Raw genomic sequence first — 27,791 nt, forward strand, 5'->3', positions numbered from 1 at the left:
TTAGCGTGCATACATGCACACCTATTATGTAGAAGGAACTTTTCTAAGTGCTGCAGTTACAGAACTTAACAATACAGACAAGGTCTCTGTCCTTTTGCCACTTATATTTTAGTTGGAGAGAAACTTATAAGAATGATATATTTTATATGAATTATATTTTTAAAATTAAAATAAAATATCATTTAATAAAGAAAAAACATTAAAATATCAGATAATTACAGTACATTGATATAATAGAGAATGAATATTAAGGGAATAACTCTTTGAGGAAATGAAATTTTAGCCAAGGCTTAAATGACATGAAGGTACTAGTCATGCAAAGATCAAGTAGAAGAGAATTTCAGGCAACGGGAACATTACACAAAGGCTTTAAGGTAACAATGTGCTGAACTTAGTGTGTTAGTAAAGACATGACTACAGTGTGGTATACGGCAGAGAGAGTAGAACGAGATGTGGAAGGAAGCTAACAGTAGTTAGAATTGTAAACTGAGGTAAAAAGTTTGGATACGTTTTAAGTGACAAGATATTAGAGACTTTATGTAGGATAGTAACATGATTTGATGTAAAATCACTTTCTCTGGAACTGTGCATAATACCCCCCCACCCCAGGAAGGTCTGAGAATTTTATGGCACATTATTTAGTTTTAAGGTCTGGACTTGGGGTTGGTCACATCCTTCATGATAAGAAAAAGAAAGATCTTTGTTTCTTTAGCTGTCATCATTGTTTAAACATGTGAATGAGTAAATCTCAACTATTCCCAACAGAAACATACAGAAAGATACATAGGCTCATTTCTACTTTTCTATGAATGTACATAAGCATACTTTTGGCAAATCCTCACTTGTCTTTCCAGTAATATTGTCCCCAGTGTCCTGAAATATCTTCTATGCCAGCCAGCAAATGATCAAAGAACTGAAATAAAACAAAACATATGTCTAAATATACAGTATACATGAGGAAATTCATTAGTTAATGTCAAATAAAAGGATATCTCAAAACCGTCTTCAAAACTGTTGATTTCATCTGAGTTGCTTGTTTTTTTAATCCTAAACTCTTTCCAGGGTAAGCATAAAAAAGAGAATCTATATTTATAAATGAGAATGTTTGCAATAATTCTAGCATAAGCATTAGAGATGTTCCATTTAAAATTGAAAATGCACATATTAATCAGTATCATATGATAAATTCATTCAATTACCAAAGTCTAGGCCTGGTAAAGTGAAAGAAATAAAAGATGTAAAACGCATAGTTCTTGCTTCTGAAGGATATAGAACCAAATTGAAGAGGCAAGATCAAAGCACATACATGATAATTCACTTTAAACTTGGCATGTGTGAGGGCGGGGCTAAGATGGCGGAGGAATAGGATGGGGAGACCACTCTCTCCCCCACAAATTTATCGGAAGAACATCTGAACGCTGAGCAAACTTCACAAAACAACTTCTGAACGGTGACAGAGGACATCAGGCATCCAGAAAATCAGCCCATTATCTTCAAAAGGGGGTAGGACAAAATATAAAAGATAAAAAGAGAGACAAAAGAGTTAGGGATGGAGACTCGCCCGGGGAAGGGAGTCGTAAAAGAGGAGAAGTTTCCAAACACCAGGAAACCCTCACACTGGCGGGTTTGGGGGAAGATTTCGAATCTCAGAGGGCAACATAATCGGGAGGAAAAACAAATAAATCCCACAGATTACGTGCCTAAAGGCAACTCCCAGCAAAGAACCCCAGATGCTCGCATCCGCCACCTGCAAGGGGGGGGATGAACGGAGAGGAGCGGGCGGCACTGCTTAGGGCAAGGTCTGGGCCCGAATGCCCTGAGGGCAATCTGAGGGAGCTAACGTGAGATAGCAACCTAAACTGTGGGACAGCCAGAGAGAGAGAACTATCCCACGAAAAGCCCAAATCTAAGGCACTGCTGGACCTCTCACAGAACAAAGGACTGAGCAATACCAGAGGAGAGATAGCCGGCTGCGGACCGCCCCTTCCCCCGCCAGATGCAGCGGGCAGGCAGGGCCAGCCAGAGCCGGAAAGGGGCAAACTCGGCCCCAGAGAGGGCACCCCCTACAAAACTGCAAACAGGCTTTCAGTTTCTAAGCAAAAACTGCCTGAGATTCCGGAGGGTTGACAGCCACCAGGAGGGTCACAGCCAAAGACTAGCTCCCCAGAATTGACACAAAGCACACCAGAGCCGGGCGTGCCCAGAAACCGAGGCGGGGACCAGGGAGGTGATAAGTCGCACTGCCCCAACAGGGGAGAGTGCGCTCGCCAAACTCCTGGCTGCCTGAGCTGCTCTGACAGGGGATCGGCACAAACCGCGGGCCCAATCGAGTCTGCGCCTTTGTGGAGTACCCGGGAACCTGAACATGAGCGGCTTAGACCTGGGAAGTGCTTGCATCTCAGGGCCCACTCCCCGGCAGAGTAACCTGAAGCCTGAGCAGAGCAGACTGGGAAAGCACACACACCGAGAGCAGGGGCAAACCCAGTGCAGCCAAGACACCGCGAGCTCTCCACACACACGCCAGTGATATTGGTTTGCAGTGTTCCTCCCTCCCCACAGCACAAATGAACAAGCGAACCTAAAGAGACCACCTCCACCCCTTTGTGGCAGGGCGGAAATTAGACACTGAAAAGACCAGCAAACAGAAGCCAAATAAACAGAGGGAACCGCTTTGGAAGGGACAGGCCAACAGATTAAAATCCCTGTAGTTAACACCGACTACATTGAAAGGGGCCAATAGATCTTGAAAAGTATAAGCAGGAAGAAGGATCTAACTGAAACTGAACTGACCCCACGCTGCTCACAACAGCTCCAGAGAAAGTCCTGGATATATTTTTACTATTATCATTTTTTAAAATTTTTTTTTATTTTTTTTATTTTTTCTTTAGGTCCTCTATTACACCTTTAATTTTCATTTTTACAACCCACTATTACCATGCAAAAAAAAAAGACCCTATTTTTACAGCAAACTGCATACATATATCTTATTCTTTGGGTGATTTTGTTTTTTTTTTTCTTTTATATTGTATTTTTTAAGAGTCTAACCTCTACTCTAGATTTTTAATCTTTGTTTTACATATTTGATATCAATTTTGTACATTTAAGTAACCAATCTTTAGTACCCATTTTTACTCAGGAGTGTGATTATTGGCTTGATTACTCTCTCCCCCTACTGACGCTCTTTCTTCTCCCCAGGGAACCTCTATCTCTCCCCCTCCACCTTCTCTTCTGAACCCAATTCTGTGAATCTCTGAGGGTGTTCTGGGCACTGGAGAACACTTCGGGAACAGAATACTGCCCAGATCTCTCTCTCCCCTCTTGATTCCTCCCTTTCTACTCATGCTCACCTCTATTACCTTCCTCCCCCCTCTCTAAGTATCTCCGTGAACCTCTCTGAGGGTTCCAGACTGTGGAGACCACAGAGGGAAGTGATCACCGGCTAGACTGCTCTCTCCACGTTTATGTCCCCCTCTTCTCCTCCTGGTCATATCAACGCCCCCCCCCATCTCTCCATGTAACTCGGTGAACCTCTCTGGGTATCCCTCACTGTGGAGAATCTTTTCACCATTAACCTAAAAGTTTTATTATCAGTGCTGTATGTATTGAGAAGTCTTGAGGCTACTACAAGAATAAGACTGCAAACCAGAGGAAACATTAATTAATAAGAGATGATCCAAAAGCCTCCATACATGCACTGAAACCAAGTTCCACCCAAGAGTCAATAAGTTCCAGAGCAAGACATACCACACAAATTCTCCAGCAACGCAGAAACATAGCCCAGAGCATCAATATACAGGCTGGCCAGAGGCACACCAAATCCATACACATCTCAAAACTCAATACTGGACACTCCATTGCACTCCAGAGAGAAGAAATCCAGCTCCACCCACCAGAACACCGAAATAATCTTCCCCAACCAGGAAACCTTGACAAGCCACCTGCCCAACCCCACCCACAGTGAGGAACCTCCACAATAAAGAGGAACTTCAAACTGCCAGAATACAGAAAGGCCACGCCAAACACAGCAATCTAAACAAGATGAAGAGGTATAGAAATACTCAGGAAGTAAAGGAAAATGATAAATGCCCACCAAACCAAACAAAAGAGGAGGAGAACGGAATCTATCTGAAAAAGAATTAGAATAATTATAATAAAAATGATCCAAAATCTTGAAACTAAAATGGAGTTACAGATGAATAGCCTGGAGACAAGGATAGAGAAGATGCAAGAAATGTTTTACAAGGACCTAGAAGAGATAAAAAAGAGTCAATATATAATGAAAAATGAAATAAAGGAGATAAAATACACTCTGGAGGGAACCAACAGTAGAATAATGGAGGCAGAAGATAGGATAAATAAGGTAGAAGATAGAATGGTGGAAATAAACGCAGCAGAGAGGAAAAAAGAAAAAAAGAATCAAAATAAATGAGGAAAACCTCAGGGACGTCTGGGACAATATGAGACGCCCCAACATTCGAATCATAGGAGTCCCAGAAGAAGAAGATAAAAGGAAAGGCCATGAAAAAATACTCGAGGAGATAATAGTTGAAAATTTCCCTAAAATGGGGAAGGAAATAGTCACAGAAGTCCAAGAAACCCAGAGAGTCCCAAACAGGATAAACTCAAAGCGAAACACCCAAAGACACATATTAATCAAATTAACAAAGATCAAACACAAAGAATAAATTTTAAAAGTAGCAAGGGAAAAACAACAAATAACACACAAGGGGATCCCCATAAGGATTACAGTTGATCTTTCAATAGAAACTCTTTAGGCTAGAAGGGAATGGCAAGACATACTTAAAGTAATGAAAGAGAATAATCTACAACCCAGATTACTGTACCCAGCAAGGATCTCATTCAGATATGAAGGAGAATTCAAAAGCTTTACAGACAAGCAAGAGCTGAGAGAATTCAGCACCATCAAACCAGCTCTCCAACAAATGCTAAAGGATCTTCTCTAAACAAGAAACACAGAAAAGGTGTTTAAATACAAACTCAAAACAACAAAGTAAATGGCAATGGGACCATACTTATCAATAATTACCTTAAATGTAAATGGGTTGAAAGACCCAACCAAAAGACAAAGACTGGCTGAATGGATACAAAAACAAGACCCCTATATATGCTGTCTACAAGAGACCCACCTCAAAACTAGGGACACATACAGACTGAAAGTGAAGGGATGGAAAAACATATTTCATGCAAACGGAGACCAAAAGAAAGCAGGAGTCGCAATACTCATTTCAGATAAAATAGACTTTAAGATAAAAGCTGTGAAGAGACAAAGAAGGACACTACATAATGATCAAAGGATCAATCCAAGAAGATATAACAATTATAAATATATATGCACCCAACATAGGAGCACCACAATATGTAAGGCAAATACTAACAAGTATGAAAGGGGAAATTAACAATAACACAGTAATAGTGGGAGACTTTAATACCCTACGCACACCTATGGATAGATCAACTAAACAGAAAATTAACAAGGAAACACAAACTTTAAATGATACAATTGACAAGTTAGATTAAATTGAATTTACAGGACTTTCCACCCCATAACAATCAATTTCACCTTTTTCTCAAGTGCACACAGAACTTTCTCCAGGATAGATCACATCCTGGGCCATAAATCTAGCCTTGGTAAATTCAAAAAAATATTGAAATCATCCCAGTCATCTCTGACCACAATGCAGTAAGATTACACCTCAATTACAGGAAAAAAACTATTAAAAATGCCAACATATGGAGGCTAAACAACACGCTTCTGAATAACCAACAAATCACAGAGGAAATCAAAAAAGAAACCAAAATATGCATAGAAACGAATGAAGATGAAAACACAACAACCCCAAACCTATGGGACACTGTAAAAGCAATGCTAAGGGGAAGATTCATAGCAATACAGGCGTACCTCAAGAAACAAGAAAAAAATCAAATAAATAAACTAATTCTACACCTAAGGCAACTAGAGAAGGAAGAAATGAAGCACCCCAGGGTTAGTAAAAGGAAAGAAATCTTAAAAATTAGGGCAGAAATAAATGCAAAAGAAACAAAAGAGACCATAGCAAAAATCAACAAAACTAAACGCTGGTTTTTCGAGAAGATAAACAAAATTGACAAACCATTAGCCAGATTCATCAAGAAACAAAGGGAGAAGAATCAGATCAACAAAATTAGAAATGAAAATGGAGGGATCACAACAGACTACACAGAAATACAAAGGATCATAAGAGACTATTACCAACAGCTATATGCCAATAAAATGGACAACTTGGAAGAAATGGACAAATTCTTAGAAAAGTATAACTTTCCAAAACTGAACCAGGAAGAAATAGAAGATCTTAACAGACGCATCACAAGCACAGAAATCGAAACTGTAATCAGAAATCTTGCAGCAAACAAAAGCCCAGGACCAGACGGCTTCACAGCTGAATTCTACCAAAAATTTAGGGAAGAGATAACACCTATCCAACTCAAACTCTTCCAGAAAATTGCAGAAGAAGGTAAACTTCCAAACTCATTCTATGAGGCCACCATCACCCTAATTCCAAAAGCAGATAAAGATACCACAAAAAAAGAAAACTACAGGCCAATATCACTGATGAACAAAAATGCAAAAATCCTTAATAAAATTCTAGCAAACAGAATCCAACAACATATTAAAAAGATCATACATCATGACCAAGTGGGCTTTATCCCAGGAATGCAAGGTTTCTTTATATCCGTGAATAAATCCATGTAATAAACCACATTAACAAATTGAAAGATAAAAACCATATGATTATCTCAATAGATGCAGAAAAAGCCTTTGACAAAATTCAACATCCATTTACGATAAAAACCCTCCAGAAAGCAGGAATAGAAGGAACATACCTCAACATAATAAAAGCTATATATGACAAACCCACAGCAAACATTATCCTCAATGGTGAAAAATTGAAAGCATTTCCCCTAAAGTCAGGAACAAGGCAAGGATGCCCACTTTCACCACTACTATTCAACATAGTTTTGGAAGTTTTGGCCACAGCAATCAGAGCTGAAAAAGAAATAAAAAGAACACAGATAGGAAAAGAAGAAGTAAAACTCCTACTGTTTGCAGATGACATGATCCTCTACATAGAAAATCCTAAATATTCTACCAGAAAATTACTACAGCTAATCAATGAATAGAGTAAAGTTACAGGATATAAAATTAACACACAGAAATCCCTTACATTTCTATACAGCAATAATGAGAAAACAGAAATAGAAATTAAGGCAACAATACCATTCACCATTACAACAAAAAGAATAAAATACTTAGGAATATATCTACCTAAAGAAACAAAAGACTTATATATAGAAAACTATAAAACACTGATGAAAGAAATCAAAGAGGACACAAACAGATGGAGAAATATACCATGTTCATGGATTGGAAGAATTAATATAGTGAAAATGAGTATACTACCCAAAGCAATCTATAGATTCAATGAAATCACTATCAAGCTACCAATGGTATTTTTCACTGAATTAGAACAAACAATTTCACAATTTGTATGGAAATATAAAAAACTCAAATAGCCAAAGCAATCTTGAGAAAGAAGAATGGAACTGGAGGAATCAACCTGCCTGACTTCAGGCTCTACTACAAAGCCACAGTCATCAAGACAGTATGGTACTGGCACAAAGATAGAAATATAGATCAATGGAACAAAATAGAAAGTCCTGAGATAAACCCACGCACCGATGGACACCTTATCTTTGACAAAGGAGGCAAGAATATACAATGGAGAAAAGACAATCTCGTTAACAAGTGGTGCTTGGAAAATTGGTCAACCACTTGTAAAAAAATGAAACTAGAACACTTTCTAACACCATACACAAAAATAAACTCAAAATGTATTAAAGATCTAAACTTAAAACCAGAAACTAAAAAACTCCTTGAAGAAAACATTGGCAAAACACTCTCGGATATAAATCACAGCAGGATCCTCTATGACCCACCTCCCAGAATATTTGAAATAAAAGCAAAAATAAACAAATGGGACCTAACTAAACTTAAAAGCTTTTGCACAACAAAGGAAACTAAAAGCAAGGTGAAAAGACAGCCTTCAGAATGGGAGAAAATAATAGCAAACGAAGCAACAAACAATTAATCTCAAAAATATACAATCAACTCCTGCAGCTGAATTCCAGAAAAATAAACGACCCAATCAAAAAATGGGCCAAAGAACTAAACAGACATTTCTCCAAAGAAGACATACAGTTAGCTAACAAACACATGAAAAGATGCTCAACATCTCTCATTATCAGAGAAATGCAAATCAAAACCACAATGAGGTACCATTTCACACCAGTCAGAATGGCTGCTATCCAAATGTCTACAAGCAATAAATGCTGGAGAGGGTGTGGAGAAAAGGGAACCCTCTTACTCTGTTGGTGGGAATGCAAACTAGTACAGCCACTATGGAGAACAGTGTGGAGATTCCTTAGAAAACTGGGAATAGGACTACCATGTGACCCAGGAATCCCACTGCTGGGCATACACACCGAGGAAACCAGAAGTGAAAGAGACGCATGTACCCCAATGTTCATCGCAGCACTGTTTACAATAGCCAGGACATGGAAGCAACCTAGATGTCCATCAGCAGACGAATGGATAAGGAAGCAGTGGTACATACACACAATGGAATATTACTCAGCCATTAAAAAGAATACATTTGAATCAGTTCTACTGAGATGGATGAAACTGGAGCCCATTATACAGAGTGAAGTAAGCCAGAAAGAAAAACACCAATACAGTATACTAATGAATATATATGGAATTTGAAAGATGGTAATGATAACCCTATATGCGAGACAGCATAAGAGACACAGATGCATAGGACAGTCTTATGGACTCTGAGGGAGAAGGTGAGGGTGGGACGTTCTGAGAGAATAGCATTGAAACATGTACATTATCATATGTGAAACAGAACACCATTCAAGGTTCGATGCATGAGACAAATGCTCAGGGCTGGGCCAATGGGATGACCCAGAGGGATGGGATGGGAAGGGAGGTGGGAGGGGGGTTCAGGATGGGGAACACACGTAAACCCATGGCTGATTCATGTCAATGTATGGCAAAAACCACTACAATATTGTAAAGTAACTAGCCCCCAACTAAAATAAATAAATTTATTTTAAAAAAATGAATAAATACTTAAGTTCAAAAAAATGAATAAATAGATAAACTTGGCATGTGTATATGTATAAATGCAGCAAGAAAAGGAATATTTAGGAAAGAAATAGGAAAAGATGAAGTTAAAGAAGGCTTATATGAAAATGTGCAGTCTGAGCTTGCCCTAGAAGAAATCGGGTTACATATGGAAAAAGTAAATCATTCTTTGTGATGGGAACATCATGAGTAACATATATGGGAGAAAATAAAGAACTTTATAAGAGATTTATGAAAAAAAAAGATTGGATAGATGTAGATCAAGTGTGGGGAAAGAAAACAGTTAACAAAGGACTTTAAGTGCTAAGATTAAAAGTTTAATTTGACATAGCATCACAAAACTAAACTAAATATATATATGAAGAAATAATAAACCCAACTTGAGTGATATTCTATTGATACAAACTATCTACATGAACTTTCAAAAATGCCAGTGTCATGAAAAGTAACAAAAATTTGAACAACAATGTTAGATTAAAGGTAACTGAATGGATATTACAACTAAATGCAGTGCATGATCCTAGATCAGGAGAAAAATACTACAATATATTGGGACATTTGGAAAATTTTTGAATATGGAATTAAATTAGACAACACTATTGTTAAACTTTCTGAATTTGATAGACAGTTGTGATTATGTACTAGAATGTCCTTTTACTTAAAAATATTAATACATGCTAAAACATTGAGAAGTGAATAGTCAGGATGTCTTCAACCTAATTTCAAATCATTCAGCAAATGACAGTAATAATATGTACCAATATAGATAGAGAGTGGTGAAACAAATGTGACAAACGTAACAGAAAGTCACGGTATAGGTATATACATATTCATTGAACTATGTTTGAAATCTGTACACCTGACGTCTTTAAAATAAAAAAGTTGAAAAAGGAAATAAAATTTGACTTGGTCCTATAAATTGGCTATGTTTTATCAATATTATGTATATAATAATTATATATAGTATGTATATTATATATTGTATATCATATATATAATAAATATATAATATATATTAAATAACATATATTATAATATAATATTATATTATATATATTATATAATATATAATTATATATTATATATATAATTATAGATATAATAATATATATTATATAATTATATATAATAATATATAATATATATAATATATAGATTTATATATATTATATATAATTATATTATATATGTGTATAAATATATATAATATATGTATGTATAATATATTATATATAATATATAATATAATATAATATATTTATTATATAATATATATTACATATATTTATATAATATACACATATTTATATATATTATATATATATATAAAATACAGTCATTAAAACTCATTCATATGGTAGGAATAACACAGGAAAAATATTATTTTCCCTAAAAATAACCTAAAAATGTCATTCAATTATAATAAAATTATCAACATATGCTTATTTTACAACTTGGGCAATTAGCTATCAAAGTTTCAAAGAAGAATGTAATCAATTGAGCTAATCATGCTTATCTGCCCATGTTCTTAGGCACATGACTGCATGCTAAGTCGCTTCAGTCGTGTTCAACTCTTTGGAACCCTGTGGACCATAGCCCATCAGGCTCCTCTAGCCATTGGATTCTCCAGGCAAGAATGCTGATGTGGCTTGTCATTCCTTTCTCCAGGGGATCTTCCCAACCCAGAGATTGAACCCATGTCTCTTACGTCTCCTGCATTGGCAGGTGGGTTCTTTACCACTAGGGCCACTGGGAAGCCCTCTTAGGCACAGAATTATTAATAAACAAATATTTTACATATAAAAAGTCATTAAATGTGCAGAAAATGTATCCCAGAAAATTATGGTCTGTGCCATATTGAAGTTAGAGGTAAGGTAGACAAGCTATCCCTTCCCTTTGACTAAAATTCCCCAAATTTTTCCATATTAATAAAAATAAGAATATCTTGATATCATTCTTAACATTCTCTATATTTCAATATTCCTATTGCTACATTCTATAAAAGCCCACCCAAGATAAGCAAAAAACAAATTATATTTCTGCTGTTGCTGCTGCTGCTAAGTCACTTCAGTCGTGTCCGACTCTGTGCGACCCCATAGACAGCAGCCCACCAGGCTCCCCCGTCCCTGGGATTCTCCAGGCAAGAACACTGGAGTGGGTTGCCATTTCCTTCTCCAATGCGTGCAAGTGAAAAGTGAAAGTGAAGTTGCTCAGTTTTGTCCAACTCCGCGTGCAAGTGAAAAGTGAAAGTGAAGTTGCTCAGTTTTGTCCAACTCCTAGCGACCCCATGGACTGCAGCCCGCCAGGCTCCTCCATCCATGGGATTTTCCAGGCAAGAGTACTGGAATGGGTTGCCATTGCCTTCTCCTATTATATTTCTATAAGAAGACAAAACCAGTTGATAGAGTTCACATCTTTAAATTTTTCCTATCTTCTCCTTACTTCTAATGAACTCAGCAGAAAGCTCTCGCGGCTCAGTCTCAGATTCCAGAAGACCTCCAGTTAAGGTAGCAGGTCCTTGCTCCTATGGCTAGAGGGACATATGCCTATCAAAATCTTAATTCCTTTACAATCTCTCGTTTCTTGTTTCCTCGATCCCCCCACGAACAGACAGGCGGCAGTGGGCGCAATTGAGGGACTCTGGAGAGGCTACTCTTTGGTATGTCCCAAAGGCACTATCTGCTGAGCCCCAGTAGCTGTTACCCAAGCCAGTGGGGGTTCTTCTCTCCTTAATCTTCTTTGTGCCAAGGATCAGGCCAATGAAAACTGTGAGCACCGGTCAGATACTTAGCAGATTTTCCGGCAGGCTATGAAGGGGATTCCTTGGTACGTTTTTCCCACTGCTTTTTCCTCCTGTCCTTCAGATCTCTCTCCCGAGACTCGAGCCCGGCCAAAGCTCATGAAGCTCAGGCTCTGATGTCTCATTGCAAAAATTCAGTAAGAGACAAAGCGATAGGTAAGAGGTGGATTTGTTAGGATTCAGAGAGAAGCACACTCTGCAGGGTGCGGGCCATTGCAGAGGACAAGAGCTGGGGCCATGGAATGAGGCCTGGTTAGGTTTTGCGAACAGGTGAATTCATATGCTAACGAGTGGGAGGATCATCCGAACCATTGGGGAATCACCCACTCCTCTGTCTTTTGACAGTGCCATAGAGCTGTCCTGCCACCTCTGGGTGTGTGTTTTGGCTTATAGATTGGGGATTAAAGTTTATTTGTCATCTTGGACCCAATTGATCTTAATTGGTTTACTTTATGCCCTTGTGCTATGTCATTCTTTCAAAGGTTGTGCTCTGCCCCCTTCCCTCCTGTTTCATGCTCTTTTCCTCAGCCCCGTCCAGACCCACAATGTCACCTCTACAATCTTCTGCAGGGACAACCAGAAAATAGCTGGCTCTTGGGAGGGAAATATTGTATAATATCCAACCCCTCTAGATATTCATCCCTTCATCTTCCATGTTTCCTACAGCATGTGCAACACCAGCATCTCCCAGTGAACCCGCTAGGGTGGGCAACAGGCACACAATGCTTGCTAGAAGTCCATCAGTTGGCATCCCTTCAAAGGCAATTGGGCTTCCAGGGATAATGTTTGCCACTTTGGGAGTTGGCCCTGCAGGCCATTTGGGCCCAAACCCTTACCACCCTTCTCCTAAAGTTACAAACATACCCTTGGATCAAATCTCCACTCCACTTTTATGGAACATCTGGTCTGTTGCCTCTTAACAAATTTGTTCTCGAGCCAATTACTAACTCCTACAGTCAGAACCCTGCCCCCTTGTAGGCAACATTGTTCCACCCAGCCTATCATTAAAATACCTTAATGTCCCTAACAGGGCCAGATAACCCAATCGTTTGTCACTACTTCTGTTATTACCTAAAGTGGGTCTATGACAACAAAATGTTTACCACTGGAGACACCCTGACTTGCTCTTTTGAAGGACTAGGGAAAGAAATCAGTGACTTGCAATCCCTTAGAGCAGTAAAAGAACAAGGCTTATGACTGTTTCACTGTTTCCTAGTCTCAGAGCACAGGCTTAGATTGCTTTACATCGTGATATCTATTCCCATCCACAGTGGAAAAACCAGCAATGAGTTAAGATTACAACCCCTTAATCCTACCCAGCACTGGTCACGCTGGAGATCTTGGGGATGCCCAACTCCAGTCTGGGGGTCCCAGGAGATCAACCTGCCTTGACTTGTCTAGGGATCTGGTCCCCGAAAGGTTGTCACGCCTCAACCTACTTGGGGATACGCCAGTCCAGGGGTCCCAGGAGGCCGTCACGCCTCGACCTGCCCAGGGATTCGACCTCTAGGAGGCTGTCACGCCTCAGACTGCCTGGGGATCTGCATCCTGACCCGGGGACACCTGGCTCTCAGGTTGCAACAGTACTGGGTAGGATAAGCTTCAGAAAGACTCACCCCTAAGGAAGTCCACCCATGGAAATTGAAGGAGGCCTATTAGTTTTTTTCTTTTTCTTTTCCTCCCTGTCATAACTGTCTTTCATAAGGGAAATAATCAATCCACTTCCCGGCAGATGCCCTTGAGATGCATCCTTGATAACTGGAAGCTGTTCGATCCTCTAACTCTAAGGAGAAGTTGCTTAAAATTATTTTGTGCCACTGTGTGGCCACAGTATCCACTGGGGGATGAGGAACACTGGCCTGAGGATGGAAGTTTAAATTACAATACCAACCTACAACTAGAATTATTCTGCAAAAGACAAGGGAAATGGACAGAGATCCCCTATGTCCAAATTTTCTTCCGACTAAGAGGTATGAAGGAACTCTGTCTTAAGCATGGGATTGTTGTACGCCCTAAAAGTGAGCCTACTAGGCAAATGGTGTTAGGCATAGGCAACCAAGAGAAGGAAACCCCCATCCCCATAAAGGCTCACCTCCCATGCCCCCAAAGAGGTTGGAGCCTTCCACAGTTCCCGAGTTGCTGGTACTCCTTCCTTGTACCCAAACGTGCCCCCATATCCGGGAGCACCCCTCCACAAAAGCCAGCACGAGGATGTCCCTTAGTTGAAACTGGAGGAGAATTCGGACCAACCTGTGTCCACAAGCCCTTCTCTCTCAGAACTAAGACAGATCAAACAAGACTTGGGAAGCTATACAGATGACCCATGAAAATATATAGATACATTCCAACATATTACCTTGGCCTTTGACTTGACGTGGAAAGGCGTTATGGTCATATTTAGTCAAATCTTTATCTGACCCTGAACATACTAGGGTCTTAAAGGAAGCCTGAAGGTATGCAACAGGACTTTACAGGTCAAGTGATAAATACCCAGTAGGGGAAACTGCAGGCCGCTCCTCTAATCTTAATTGGAATTATAATGACCCTGAGCACATCTGGGAAAGGGATTATTTTCTAATCTGTGTGAAGGCAGGACTGAAAGAAGCCCAGCAAAAAGTAATCAGCTATGCCCGGGTCTTAGCAATCACTCAGGAGCCCCATGAGAACCCCATTGCTTTTCTGGAAAGGCTAAAATAGGCCCTCCAAAAGTTTACCAATCTGGACTTAGACTCTTATGAGGAACAGGTGATTTTAAAGGACAAATTCCTGTCCCAATGTGCATCAGATATCAGAATTAAGTTACAACAGCTACAGCAGCAAGACCCTGCTTCCTCTTTAGATGAGGTGGTCCAGACAGCCACCAATACCTTTTATAACAGAGAACAGGAGAAAGAGGCTAAGGCCAAAGAGAGGAAGAGAAGGAAAGAGACAAGGCATGCCCAGATGCTGGCCACCCTCCAGGGAAGCCCTATGGCAAACCCCGAGTCCTTGAAGGACAAGGCACGAGGCAAATGCCTAATGTGTAGACAGGTGGGACATTGGGCCAAAGAGTGTCCAAACTGTGACAAGTGTCCTAAAATGGCTTGCTACAAATGCCATCAACTGGGACATTGGGCTGCACTCTGCCCTCAGGACCCAAGAGCCTCAATGTCAAGCGCCAAGCCTTCCCTCATGATGGTTCAACAGGACTGAAGTGGCCCACTCCAGCCAGCCTGCCTGTCACAGATAACCATCACGGGGCTGGAGCCAAGGGGGCAACTGGATGTGGCAGGTAGGTCCGAGAATGTTTTGGTTGACATGGGAGCTACCCACTCTGTCTTGATCTCCTATTCCAGAGACTTCTCCTCCCAAACCTGTACCATTTTGGATGCTACAGGAAAAACAACTACTAAAAGATTCACCCAAGCACTTCTTTGTTGCTAGGATGGACAAATATTTTCCCATCAGTTTCTGCTTGTCCCTGAGTGTTCTACTCCCTTATTGGGAAGAGATATACTCACTAAACTGGGGACCACCCTTGTGATGGGAAGTTTTTCAGCCCCTAGAGCCCTACAGCTTCTGGTTACTACTGAAGAACACATTATACCAATAGACAGGGACCAAAAACTATGGGAGGACAAAATTAACCACCAGGTGTGGGACCAGGGGATTCCTGGACGAGCCCACCAAGCTGAACCAGTCTTCATTGTCCTCTGAGATCCCACTCGGTTTCCTAACCGGAAATAATACCCCCCTCAAAAGAGAGGCTCGGGAGGGACTACAGCCTTTAATAAATAAATTCCTTGCTTGTGGGCTATTGGTCCCCACCAATTCACCATGTAACACCCCAATCCTCTCAGTAAAGAAAAAGGACGGAACCTGGAGAATGGTTCAAGATCTCTGGATCATAAATGAAGCTATAGTCCCCCTCCATCCCACAGTACCCAATCCTTATGTAATCTTGGGAGAAATCCCACCCAGTGCCAAGTGGTTTACAGTCTTGGATCTCAAAGATGCATTATTTTTGCATACCACTGTCTAAAGAATCCCAATATCTTTATGCCTTTGAGTGGGAGGCCCCAGGAAAAAAACACCAACAGATGACTTGGACAGTATTACCTCAGGGGTTCAGAGATAGCCCCAACTTGTTTGGACAGGCCCTTAGCTTGGATCTCCTAGATCTGGACCTGGGACCTAATGGGAAAATATTACAATATGTAGATGACCTACTAATCTGCTCTCCAGATGAGAAAAATGCCCAACAACATGCAATTCAGGTTGTAAACTTTTTGGCAGAAAGGGGATATAAAGTCTCCTGTGCTAAGGCACAGATGGTCAAGACAAAGGTCACTTACCTGGGAGTTCAGATTACACACGGGTCCAGGAGGCTTTCCTCTGATCAGGTACAAGGAATCCTCCAGTTGCCCTCCCCCATGACTCAAAAAAAATTGCGAGCTTTCCTGGGGCTAACTGGATATTGTAGAATCTGGATACCCAACTATGGTCTAACTGCCCAGCCCTTATATGAAAGCTTAAAGGGACAGGATGATTCAATCCCACTGATGTGGGGTACTCCTCAAAAGAAGGCAGAGGCTATATTAAAACAGGCCTTAACTCAGGCACCTGCCTTGAGGTTGCCAGACCCAGAAAAAGCATTCCAACTTTATGTCCATGAAAGAGAGGGAATAGCCTTGGGAGTGTTAACTCAAAGGCTGGGATCTGAGCCCCAGCCTGTAGCTTATTTATCCGAGAGGCTTGATCCAACCACCCAAGGCTGGCGCCTCTGCCTTCGAAATCTTGCAGCTATTGCAATCATGATAGAAGATGCTTTAAAACTCTCCTTTGGGGGCAAACTAACTATTTTTCACCAGCCACCAAGTAAAACAACTCCTAAATGGGAGAGGCCATTTATGGATGTCTGATCAAGAAATCCTCAGATATCAAGTAATGCTGATGGAAAATCCAGGCCTCACTATATCCCCTTGTGAGGTTTTTAACCCAGCCACCTTCCTGCCTACCCCCGAGGGCTCTCTCCCCTTTCACTCTTGTCTAGAAACCTTGGATCACTGGACAAAACCCCGAGAGGGATTGTTGGAAGATCCTCTGACCAATCCTGAGGAAATCTGGTACACTGATGGAAGCAGCTTTGTCTTGGATGGAAAAAGAAGAGCCAGATATGCAGTAGTCTCCAATTTTGAGATCATAGAGGCTAAGCCTCTGCCACCAGGTACTTCAGCCCAATTAGCTGAGCTCATAGCCCTGACTTGAGCTTTAGAGTTGGGAAAAGGAAAAAGAATAGCCATTTAGACTGACTCCAAGTATGCCTTTCTGGTGCTACATGCACATGCTGCTATTTGGAAAGAAAGGGTCCACTTGACCATCCGAGGGTCCCTAATCAAATATGGTGATCAAATTCTTAGACTCTTGGAGGCAGTCTATCTGCTCACTGAGGTTTCAGTCTCTCACTGTAAAGGACACCAAAAAGGGAGCACGGAAGTGGCTTGAGGGAACCAAGCAGCTGATCAGGCAGCTAAGAGAGCAGCATTAGAGAACAATGACCTAATAGGGGTTGCCGCCCTAGTTCCACAGACTAATTTGCCAGAAATTCCTTCATATACTGAAGGTGAGACTCTTAAAGCTAAGAGTGAGGGCTTTTAAGAAGATCATATGGGGTGGTTCCAAAAGGAGGGGCTCCTTTTTCTGCCTGGGAACCTCCAATGGAAGTTGGTTAATTCCTTACATGCCACCACTCACTTAGGGGAAAAGGCCCTCCAAAGATTACTAGAAAGGTCCTTCAGAGGAACAAGCCTCCAAACAACTATAAGGCAGGTGGTCTCCTCTTGTCCCACTTGCAAATTAAACAACTCCCAAGGAACTCAAAGACCCCAGCTGGCCCAGCCCGTCCAATGACGTGGGACCTACCCAGGAGAGGACTGGCAGATGGACTTCACCCAGATGCCAGTTTCTCAAGGGTATAAATACCTATTAGTCATGATACATACTTTCACAGGATGGATTGAAGGCTTTCCCACCCGGACTGAGAAGGCTGAGGAGGTGATAAAAAGAAACTGCTCCATGAAATAATTCCAAGATTTGGTCTGCCCAGGTCATTACAAAGTGACAATGGGACATCATTTACTTCTAAGGTAACCCAAGGGGTCTCTAAAGCATTGGGCATTACTTATCATCTCCATTGTGCCTGGAGGCCTCAGTCTTCAGGAAAAGTAGAAAGAGCCAACCAATTCTTAAAATCAGTGATAAAAATGATAACCCAGGAGACCTCCCTGGGATGGAAGGAGGCTTTACCAACAGCCCTCCTCCACACCCGTATTGCCCCTAAGGAACAGGTTGGTCTTAGTCCTTATGAGATGCTATATGGGAGACTTTTTGTTTATGTCAATGACCTCTTCCTAGATCCAGAGGTTCAGACCCTCTAGTCTTATACCATGGCCATTGGGCAATTCCAACAGGATATACACTTGTGGGGTTTGAACCAGGACCCTAAAGATTCTAAGGAGTCACCACTATGTGCTCCATGGACTCAAGTCCTAATTAAAGTCTGGAAAGATGGGTCCCCAAAGGCTCAACTCCAGCCCACATGGAAGGGACCCTACCCTGTAATACTTTATACCCCCACAGCAGTCAAGGTACCAGGACACGACTCCTGGATTCACTACTAACGAGTCAAGCCATGGTAGAAAACAGAAGAGGACACTCAATACACCTATGAGCCCCTGGAAGATCTCAGATACCTATTCAGAACTACAAATGAGTGCCATTCTAATGAACACCCCCAAAATCTGGTTTCTGGGGATAAGATTTCTCAGGATAGCTCTAAAGAGCCAACACAGCTTGGCAGAGATTGTACTCCAAAACAGACGGGAGATAGATCTTCTGATCCCTGAACAAGGAAGGACTTGAGCCATCCTGACAATGGGAATTTGGAGTTGGCTAATGCCCCTACTAGTCCTTGTTATGCCATATTGATGCTGCTTATGATTGTTCCATATATTATGGAACAATATGTCTAATCTGTTTTGTCTCTGCTCAGATCAACAAGCTACAACATGCAGTGCCAGTTCAATAAAGATATAAAACTACAGCCAACCACGGAAAATGTCACTCACCCTTACATGGACACCGCTATAAGGACTCTGAGGCTTGAGATTAGCGAGAGGGGGTGGCCCAATACCCCTCGCTGTCCCAGTTCAGCAGGAAGTAGCCAAAGAATTGTGCCTCCCCCTTCTTGGGGGGGGGGATGTTTGGTAGTTAAAATAGGAAACAGGAATCCAGAATGGCGGTGGCTAAAAGACAAGAAGGGAAAAGCCTGCAAAAATAGAACAAATGAAGGTCTGAGGACTGGAGTGAGGACCTCAGATAGAACAAACAGCACTCCTGGCTAGCCCAATTTACGTAAGGCAGGCCTGGGGGGAGGAAAAGACATATAAAAAGAGGAGCCAAAGGGCCGGGGTCTCTCTCTCTCCCGAGTGCTGGGGTGCTCTTCTCTTTGTGTCTTTGTGTCGGCATGCCCTCATGCCTCGGGATGGATTTTCCTGCTATTTTCTAAATAAAATAGAGCTGTAACACAGAGCTGTAACACTGATTTGTCTAAGAGCTGTAACATGGTCTGTTCAAGACCCGAGTGCTGTGACGTGCCGAGGGCTTTAATGTCCATCACTCCAAATCTTTGTTGTGACGAGACAGAACCAAGGAGCATACACTCGCTTGATAGAAATAAGACATTTTTGTCTAAACTCTGGGTAATTTTGAAACTCTATGTCAAAGAGTATATTTTGCAATTTGAATATGGAAATTTTCAACTTTCTCAGTCTTTGGTGGTATATACAAAACTCCCAAGAAAAATTTCCCAACTACATAAGGATTACACAGGTCAGTTTGTAAGCAATTGCTTTATAATATCAAACAAAAAATCAACTCAGCTACTGGATAATTTAGTCTAGTATTAAGAATTAATATGTTAAACAAACCCCAAACACTTATAATCATAATTTACAGTAAAAAAAAATCATAATTCATAGGCTATTCAACCTGGATAGGCCTTCAGAGATCATGTAAACAGCCATTCAAATTTACTGGTTAGGAAACCAAGTGCACAAAAATGTTAAAAGAATTTCCTAAGATAATGTGGGAAGCCAGATAGTAATAGAGTGAAAGGTTGCTGCTGCAAGCTGTGTGTTACATCAGGATTCGTGACCTCCAGAGGAGAGGATTTCTATCAGAGGTCAGAGATGAGGATTGACTACTTGGAACTATTCGTGCAGCAAAGTTTTATTAAAGCATAAGAGAGATAGGAAAAGCTTCTGACATAAAGATCAGAAAGGAACAGAAAGAGTGCCCCATTGCTAGTTTTTAGCAAGGTGTTTTATGGCTGTTAGAAAGCTATTAATCAGATAAGAGAGACACCTCAGGGCTGAGGGAGTTTCACCAGGCCCCTCTCCCACAATATGCATTTTTGAGATAGGATGGCACCCTGTCATCCCCTGGCCATAAAACAATTGACAAGAATACTAGTTTGTTGAGCCATTATTAGCCCAAGGTTTGAGAAAAGAAAAAGTCTTATATGGAACCATTTTGAAGAAAGGCAGATTCCAAAGTGAATGAATAGTTTCATTAACATAGCTTAAGGGAAACACTTCCATAAGAAAAACACATTGGTTAGCTCACAGCAGAACCAGGTGTCTTCAACACAGAATTAAAAGAAGCCTCTTTTAATTTTGTGTAGAGAAGCAAAAAAATGTCTGCCACTGGACTTGCCTGGTGGCTCAGCTGGTAAAGAATCCTCCTGCAATGCAGGAGACCTTAGTTCAGTCTTTGGATTGGGAAGATCCCCTGGAGAAGGGAACAGGCTACCCACTCCAGTATTCTGGCCTGGAGAATTCCATAAACTGTATAGTCTATGGGGTCGCAAAGAGTTGGACATGACTGAGCGACTTTCACATTCACTTATAGTTTATTTCCTCCTGCCACTTGGGGATCTCTAGCCTTCCTACCTGTTACCCTCTCAAGAGCAAATGCTAACATTCAGACTTTCATTGTTCTTATCGCTTACCAAAAGAACTGATTTATTGATTTTCAAATTACTGATTGTTACAATATAACAAATGAGTGCATGCATGTGTGCTTAGTCGCTTCAGTCGTGTCCAACTCCTTGCAACCCTAGGGACTGCAGCCCATCGGGTTTCTCAGTCCATGGAATTCTCCAGGCAAGAATACTGGAGTGGGTTGTCATGCCCGCCTCCAGGGGAACTTCCCAACCCAGGGATTGATCACATATCTTCTGCATCTCCTGCATTGTGGGCAGATTCTTTCCCACTGAGCCACCTAGGAAGCCCAATATAACAAATACCTATTCAGAAAATCACATCTCCTTTTATTAGAGAAATTCAAGTATAAGAAGATCTAACATGTAAAGACCTAATATACAAGGGTTAGTTACAGTCAACAAGATAACATACATGATATATAGACATCTTACCCGAATGAGAATTTGCTCACTCACAGTTGGAGAGGTCTCTCCTCTTTTTGTCACATCTAATAAGTCAACAAGAGGACGAATAGTCATTCCCTAAAAAATGAAAAACAAAAAGCTGAATTTCTTTCATATGAAATTAGTGCTTGAATATTTCCCTGGTGTGTCTCTGTGTGTGTCTATGTGTGGGTGCATATGCACAGGTGTTTTAATCTGGCCATGATAAAAATTTAGAACATTTTCTTAAAATTCAGAAGGATCATTAGTCTGACACTAGAGGGAGGTGCTGTGATTTTCCTTCATAAGGATCAATCAAGAACATATGTTGTTGACAAAAATGTGGGTCATTTTTAAAAAACCTGAAAAAAATCTACCACTATATTTCAAAATCAGAAAGTACTTCAATCACAAAGCCAAAATGCTGCAAGAGATTTTCATTTCAATTATTGCCAAATACCTCAGGTATATAATTTTGTCTTTATTATTCATCATCCCTGGATAAGAGAATGGCAACCCACTCCAGTATTCTTGCCTGGAGAATCCCCATGGACAAAGGAGCCCTGTGGGCTACAGTCCATGGAGTCACAAAGAGTCGGACATGACTGAGCAAATAAACACACAATGAGAATAAGCTTGCAAAAGAGACAGAGAAAGAGAAACCAGAGAGGTAAGAGGAGAATCAGAAAGTCAGATGTCACAAAACACAAAAAGAATACTTCAAGAAGGTGGGAGTTCGACTCTTGGAATCCCTGGGAAAGCTCAAGTGAAATGAGAATGGCAAATGACCATTAGTAACCTTAATAAAAGAGATGGGAGCAACAAAGTTTTATGTGGTCAAGAGAGAACATTACTTTAGTGTAGTTGTACTGGAGAAGGAAACGGCAACCCACTCCAGTGTTCTTGCCTGGAGAATCCCAGGGATGGTGAGGCCTGGCAGTCTGCCGTCTATGGGGTAGCACAGAGTCGGGCACAACTGAAGTGTCTTAGCAGCAGCAGCAGTGTGTTTTAGATAGGAGTTGCCTGTTTAAAGTTGATGGGAAGAATCTAGTTGAGAAGAGTATAAATATACATGAGAGAAAATAAATGATTGAAAACATAAGACAAAAAAGGAATAGATTACAGAGGATAGTTTGAGATAGGAGACCCCCAGCTCTGTTATAAGAAAAAGAAAGAAGACATTAGGAACAGATAGAGTTATGTTGGGAAGTTAAAGGCATTTCTGTGGATGACTACTATAAGCAAAGTTGCTCTTTGCAGAGTTCTCTTTCCTTAGTTTTGTTTTGTCTTTTTAAACCAAAGTATGGTTGAATGCAAAGTAAGAGAAGAAGATGAAATTTGCCCTGGCATTTACATTTGGAAACAAGGACTTTAAGAAAGAGTTATGAGCTGAAGTAAAAAATATGAAGTGGAATATGGAAAAACCTGGCTGCAAATAAACAACAAAATCTACTGCTTTCAAATGAACCTCCACACTACTTAGTAACTTTCAAAATACTTTGTAAAAGCATTCCCATGAAGTTCCTATTTTTATCTTATTTCGAAAATGTGGAAAGAAGCAGGTAATAATTTTCATTAATGTTAAGGTTGAAACTTAAAAGAATCTCAGGGGTCTCCTAGTTCTTCATCAACTCTTTAGCACTTCTGAATGACAAAAATGCCTTACTGTGGCCCTGATTGCTTTAACACACCAAATGAGCATGCTGTCCTAAAAGCTTCCTCTCCAATTTGGAACTATGCAATTTTTTGTAAATGCATCTGAATTGCCCAAAGTCAGGTGATCATCTTATTCACATGGTTTTCATAAATAATTTTATGTAATTCTTGCTTTTTAGATGACATTTGAGTTATGCAATTCTGCTAAATTCCTTCTGACATTTAAAAAATCACCATACAATGTTTTCATGGGACATAACTACATCCTTTAACAGTGTTTATCACAGGCAAAAAGCCTCCCACCATGAGCAGATCTGTCTAACGACCTGGTCTTTGAAAGGCTGACTCCATGTGTGCATTTTTAAAACTTTCTGCATGACTGTCCATCTTCATTTAACTTAATTCATTCTATTCAGTCTACCATGGATAGATCAAAATTAATGCTTTTAAAATAAAGGTGTCAAGCCAATCTGATTCAGTGACATCTCCTCTTATAACCCATGTTATGTATTTTGTACTATTATAATCTGCTCTTTTAAAGATGTAGAATAGTTGAGAGAAAAAATTTTATTCTTTATGTTTGAATCTCTGTAGTAAATCATATATATAGTTAAGTGAAGCTTTGAGTAAATCAATAAAAATCATGGTTTAAAAAATGGTCTTGATTTCAAACCTCTACTATAAATGTTCATAAGTTATATTCATACTGCAAATTAACTTTTATTTACTATTTATTCATTTATTTCTTTACTTCAGATATTTATTGCACATTTCATTGGAGCCACACTAGTAGACTCTGAGTATATAGTGGTGAATAATTCATATTTATTTCCTGCATTTGTTGAATTCAGTTTAGCAAGGAGACAGACATCACCCAAGTGGAGAAGAGAATGACTAAAAGAAAGGTTATTCTTGTTGTGGTTTAGTTGCTAAGTCGTGTCCAACTCTTTTGCGACACCATAGACTGTAGCCAACCAAGTTCCTCTGCCCATTGCATTCCCCAGGCAAGGATGCTGAATGGATTGCCATTTTCTTCACCAGGGGATCTTCCCAACCCAGAAATCAAACTCACATCTCCTTCATTGGCAGATGGATTCTTTACCACTGAGCCCCTTGGAGAAGGAAATGGCAACCCACTCCAGTATTCTTGCCTGGGAAATCCCATGGACAGAGGAGCCTGGCAAGCTACAGTCTATGGAGTGGCAAAAGAGTTGGACACACACACACACAAACAGATAGATGATAAATATAGTGATACATTCTATTAAAGTGTTCAAAACAATGAGCTCAAAATGGAGATGTTTATACTAAGCCCCACACCATCAAGCCAAGGCTTAATTTAATTACAGTTTCTGCTCTCCCAGAAATGAAATCAAATACACTTACATAGAGTGGTCTGGGAATTCTTCTCTGAGGAGGCTGTACATAGCTGAGGATTAAAGGATAAAAGGAAGATGGACATGAAAGGAACTTAGGAGGTAGTGTTTTAGGGAGAGTGAATGACATGTTGGAAAAAGCTCAAGTGGAGAAAAAGTTTGTCAAGGTTGATGCAGTTTGAGACACTTAAAACATAGTGAACAAGATGGAGAATGGCCATAAAACATGGGGCTTCAAAGGTAGACATGAGTCATATTTGTTAAAGCTTATAGTCATGCTAAGTGTTTTGGAATTTATTAAAAGTTAAAAAAAGAGCAAATAAAAGAATTTTGGAAGGTATGTAACACAATTTGTGTCTTGAAAATATTGCTTTTGATTCTGTGAGGATAATAGATTGAAAGAGGAAAGGAAAATGAAAAATTTTGAGGCAGTTCAGGAAATGTGATGGCAACCTGGACTAAGATGATGGCAATGGCAATAGAGAATAGCACAGAGATTCCACAAGAAGATAGATATGAGAATACTCATGAAAATACCATTTTTAAAATTAAAAAAGAAAAGCTTTATCAACTGAAAGGACAACTAATAAATAAATTGGTATATAATCATAAAATGTAGTATTGTAGAGCACTGAAAATTAATGAGCTATAGCTACTCACTATATAAATAAATATTAGTAATAAAATGGTAATAGACCAAAAAATTCCAGAAGGCTATATGCAAAACATGGTTGGATGAGATGGAGACAGGATGAGATGGTTGGATGGCATCACCAACATGATGGACATGAGTTTGAGTAGGCTCCGGTAGCTGGTGATGGACAGGGAAGCCTGGCATGCCACAGTCCATAGGGTTGCAAAGAGTCGGACATGACTGAGCTGAGCTGAATTAAACATGAAAAACATACATATACACAACCCCATATATACACTTTTTATAAAGTTAAAAAATAATTTAAACTGATCAATATATTATTTATGTGTGTGTCTATGTGTATAATACGTGATTTCAAAAAGCATTTTTTAAAAGACAAGAAAATAATAAATGATTTATTCAGGATATCAGTCACCCGTGAAAGAGAGAGTGAGATGAAAGAAAATAGGATAATAGTGCATTGCATTGATTATTATTAACTTTCTAGGGTTTAGTGCTGGGCTCACAGCTGTTAGAAGTATTGAGTGAATGAATGAATGAATAAATGAATACCAAGAGTTGAACACAACTAAGTGACTAACACTTTCACTTTCTTTCAACAGGCTTCCTGGTGGCTCAGACCGTAAAGAATCTGCCTATAATGCGGGAGACCCTGATTCAGTCCCTGGGTTTGGAAGTTCCCCTGGAGAAGGAAATGGCAACCCACTCCAGTATTCTTTCCTGAAGAATTCCATGGACATAGGAGTCTGGCAGGCTACAGTCCATGGGGTCACAAAGAGTTGGATATGACTGAGCAACTAACACTTTCTCTTTCTTTCATTGGGTCAATGATTCAAATTGGTGTTGATATCATGAATCAAAATATATTATTAATACAACTTTGTATATCTAGAAATATTTTTAAAATCAAGTACATATATTGAAGATATATTTTGAAGTTAGAAACCACAGGGCTTGATGTGAGGGATAAGTAATAGGAAATAATCAAATATGTATTCTACATTTCTGTAGAATGTCTTTGTAAATGGGTAGATGTCAGTGTCATTTACTAAGATAGAAGAAAAACAGATGAGGATCAGATTTATCATTTGCAGACATATTGGCTGTGTGGACAAAAAATAAATACTGCCTGCCATTCCCATAAACAGTGAATGTTTCCTGCCATCAGCCATTGCAGCCATCCTCAAAGTTATGCCCTTAGGGGGATTCAGAATAGAGAAAAACAGGACACTGCCCCTGGAAAGGTAAGATGCATATCTAAGGAATAATTTCAATGCACTCAGACTCTTGCATCTTCCCATATATAGAAAAGCACTGAAATCATTAACTTGAGATGTTTGGTTCTTGTAATTAGCAATGTTTTGATGTTTGACAACATGCTTTTTTTTTTTTTTTTTAGCAAAAACTCTTATATATCCTGGCTCCTCTCTTACCACTTTTTAACACTTTCTCAGAGGTATCTGAGAGGCTGTTTCCCAGACTATAGTCCTCAGTAAGATCCCTAAATAAAACATAACTCACAGTTTTTAGGCTTTTTTTTTTTTTTTTACAGTTCACAGCTCTGATGTTCTTGTGAGACATTCAAGTGGAAGTATCACGTAATAGTTGAATGCAAATATCTAGACCTCAGAGTAGATAGCTGAGCTGGAGACAAACATTTAGAAGTCATCAGAATTTATATTGTACTTGAAGCCATGAAAATGAATATAAACATCTAATGAAAAAGTATAGTGAGAACTGAATGTCCAGGACCTAATACTGGAGAACTCTCACATTTAGAGACCCAACATAAAAGGATCATCCAGCAAATTCCCAGAAAGACAGAAATACTAGGCGGGTATGATGTTAAGAAAAGCAAAAAAGAAAGCATTTCAAGAAAGAAGTAGTAAACTGTATGAAACTCTGCTGACAAGTTTTATAATGTTAGGACAAAATAATTGTCCTAACTTGGGATTTTGGAGGTCTCCTGCATTGCAGGCAGAGTCTTTACTATCTGAACTACCAGGGAAGCCCTTTTGGAAGCCAGCAGAGACCTTTTGGCAAGAATAATTTTGGTGGAACAGTGAGGGCAGAATCCAAATTGTAGTTAAGTGGAACTGATAAACTGACACAACATGTAAAGATAACTTAAGTGGGCTCAGTCATAGTGATAATAACAATGTCATCTTATAAATGCAAAATCTTTTAAACTTATATTATTATTTAATCTTTATAACAAAACAGCCCTAAAAGATAAGTCCTGTATCCTCTTTCTACAAAAAAAAAAAAAAAAAAATAGAATACCGAGTAATCATTTAAATGTCTGAGATTAGAAAGCTCATCTGGAATGAAGTTATGATTAGAAACCAGGTCTTCTGATTTTGACTTTAGTACCCCTTTCCCCTCAAGAGAATAATGGGGTAAAAATGGCCAAATCGTTACAGAATATCTCCATTATATCACAGAAGAAAAACTACAAAGACATGTTCTACTGATGGTGGGCCAAGCACTCATTTGCTTGAAGCATATCATGGCAATTTTATCAACATCTAAGAAGCAAAATCAGAGAAGGCAATGGCAACCCACTCCAGTACTCTTGCCTGGAAAATCTCATGGACGGAGGAGCCTGGTAGGCTGCAGTCCAAGGGATC

General features: G+C 39.8%; 1 protein-coding gene across 1 annotated transcript in view; it reads right to left on the reverse strand.

Moving 5' to 3' along the window:
- The window catches only part of LOC145535669 (sodium/hydrogen exchanger 2-like), a 55,402-nt gene that overhangs the window by 2,155 nt on the left and 25,456 nt on the right, over positions 1–27,791 (reverse strand). The window contains exons 6-7 of the mRNA XM_081564055.1: positions 21,484–21,573; positions 843–913 (exon numbers count right to left, since the gene is read on the reverse strand). Of these exons, the coding sequence (XP_081420181.1) occupies positions 843–913; positions 21,484–21,573 (161 nt within the window). The remainder of the gene's footprint in view (positions 1–842; positions 914–21,483; positions 21,574–27,791) is intronic.

Source organism: Giraffa tippelskirchi, chromosome X, assembly GCF_054371585.1.
Source record: "Giraffa tippelskirchi isolate mGirTip1 chromosome X, T2T-mGirTip1v1.2.pri, whole genome shotgun sequence".
NCBI lineage: Eukaryota > Metazoa > Chordata > Mammalia > Artiodactyla > Giraffidae > Giraffa > Giraffa tippelskirchi.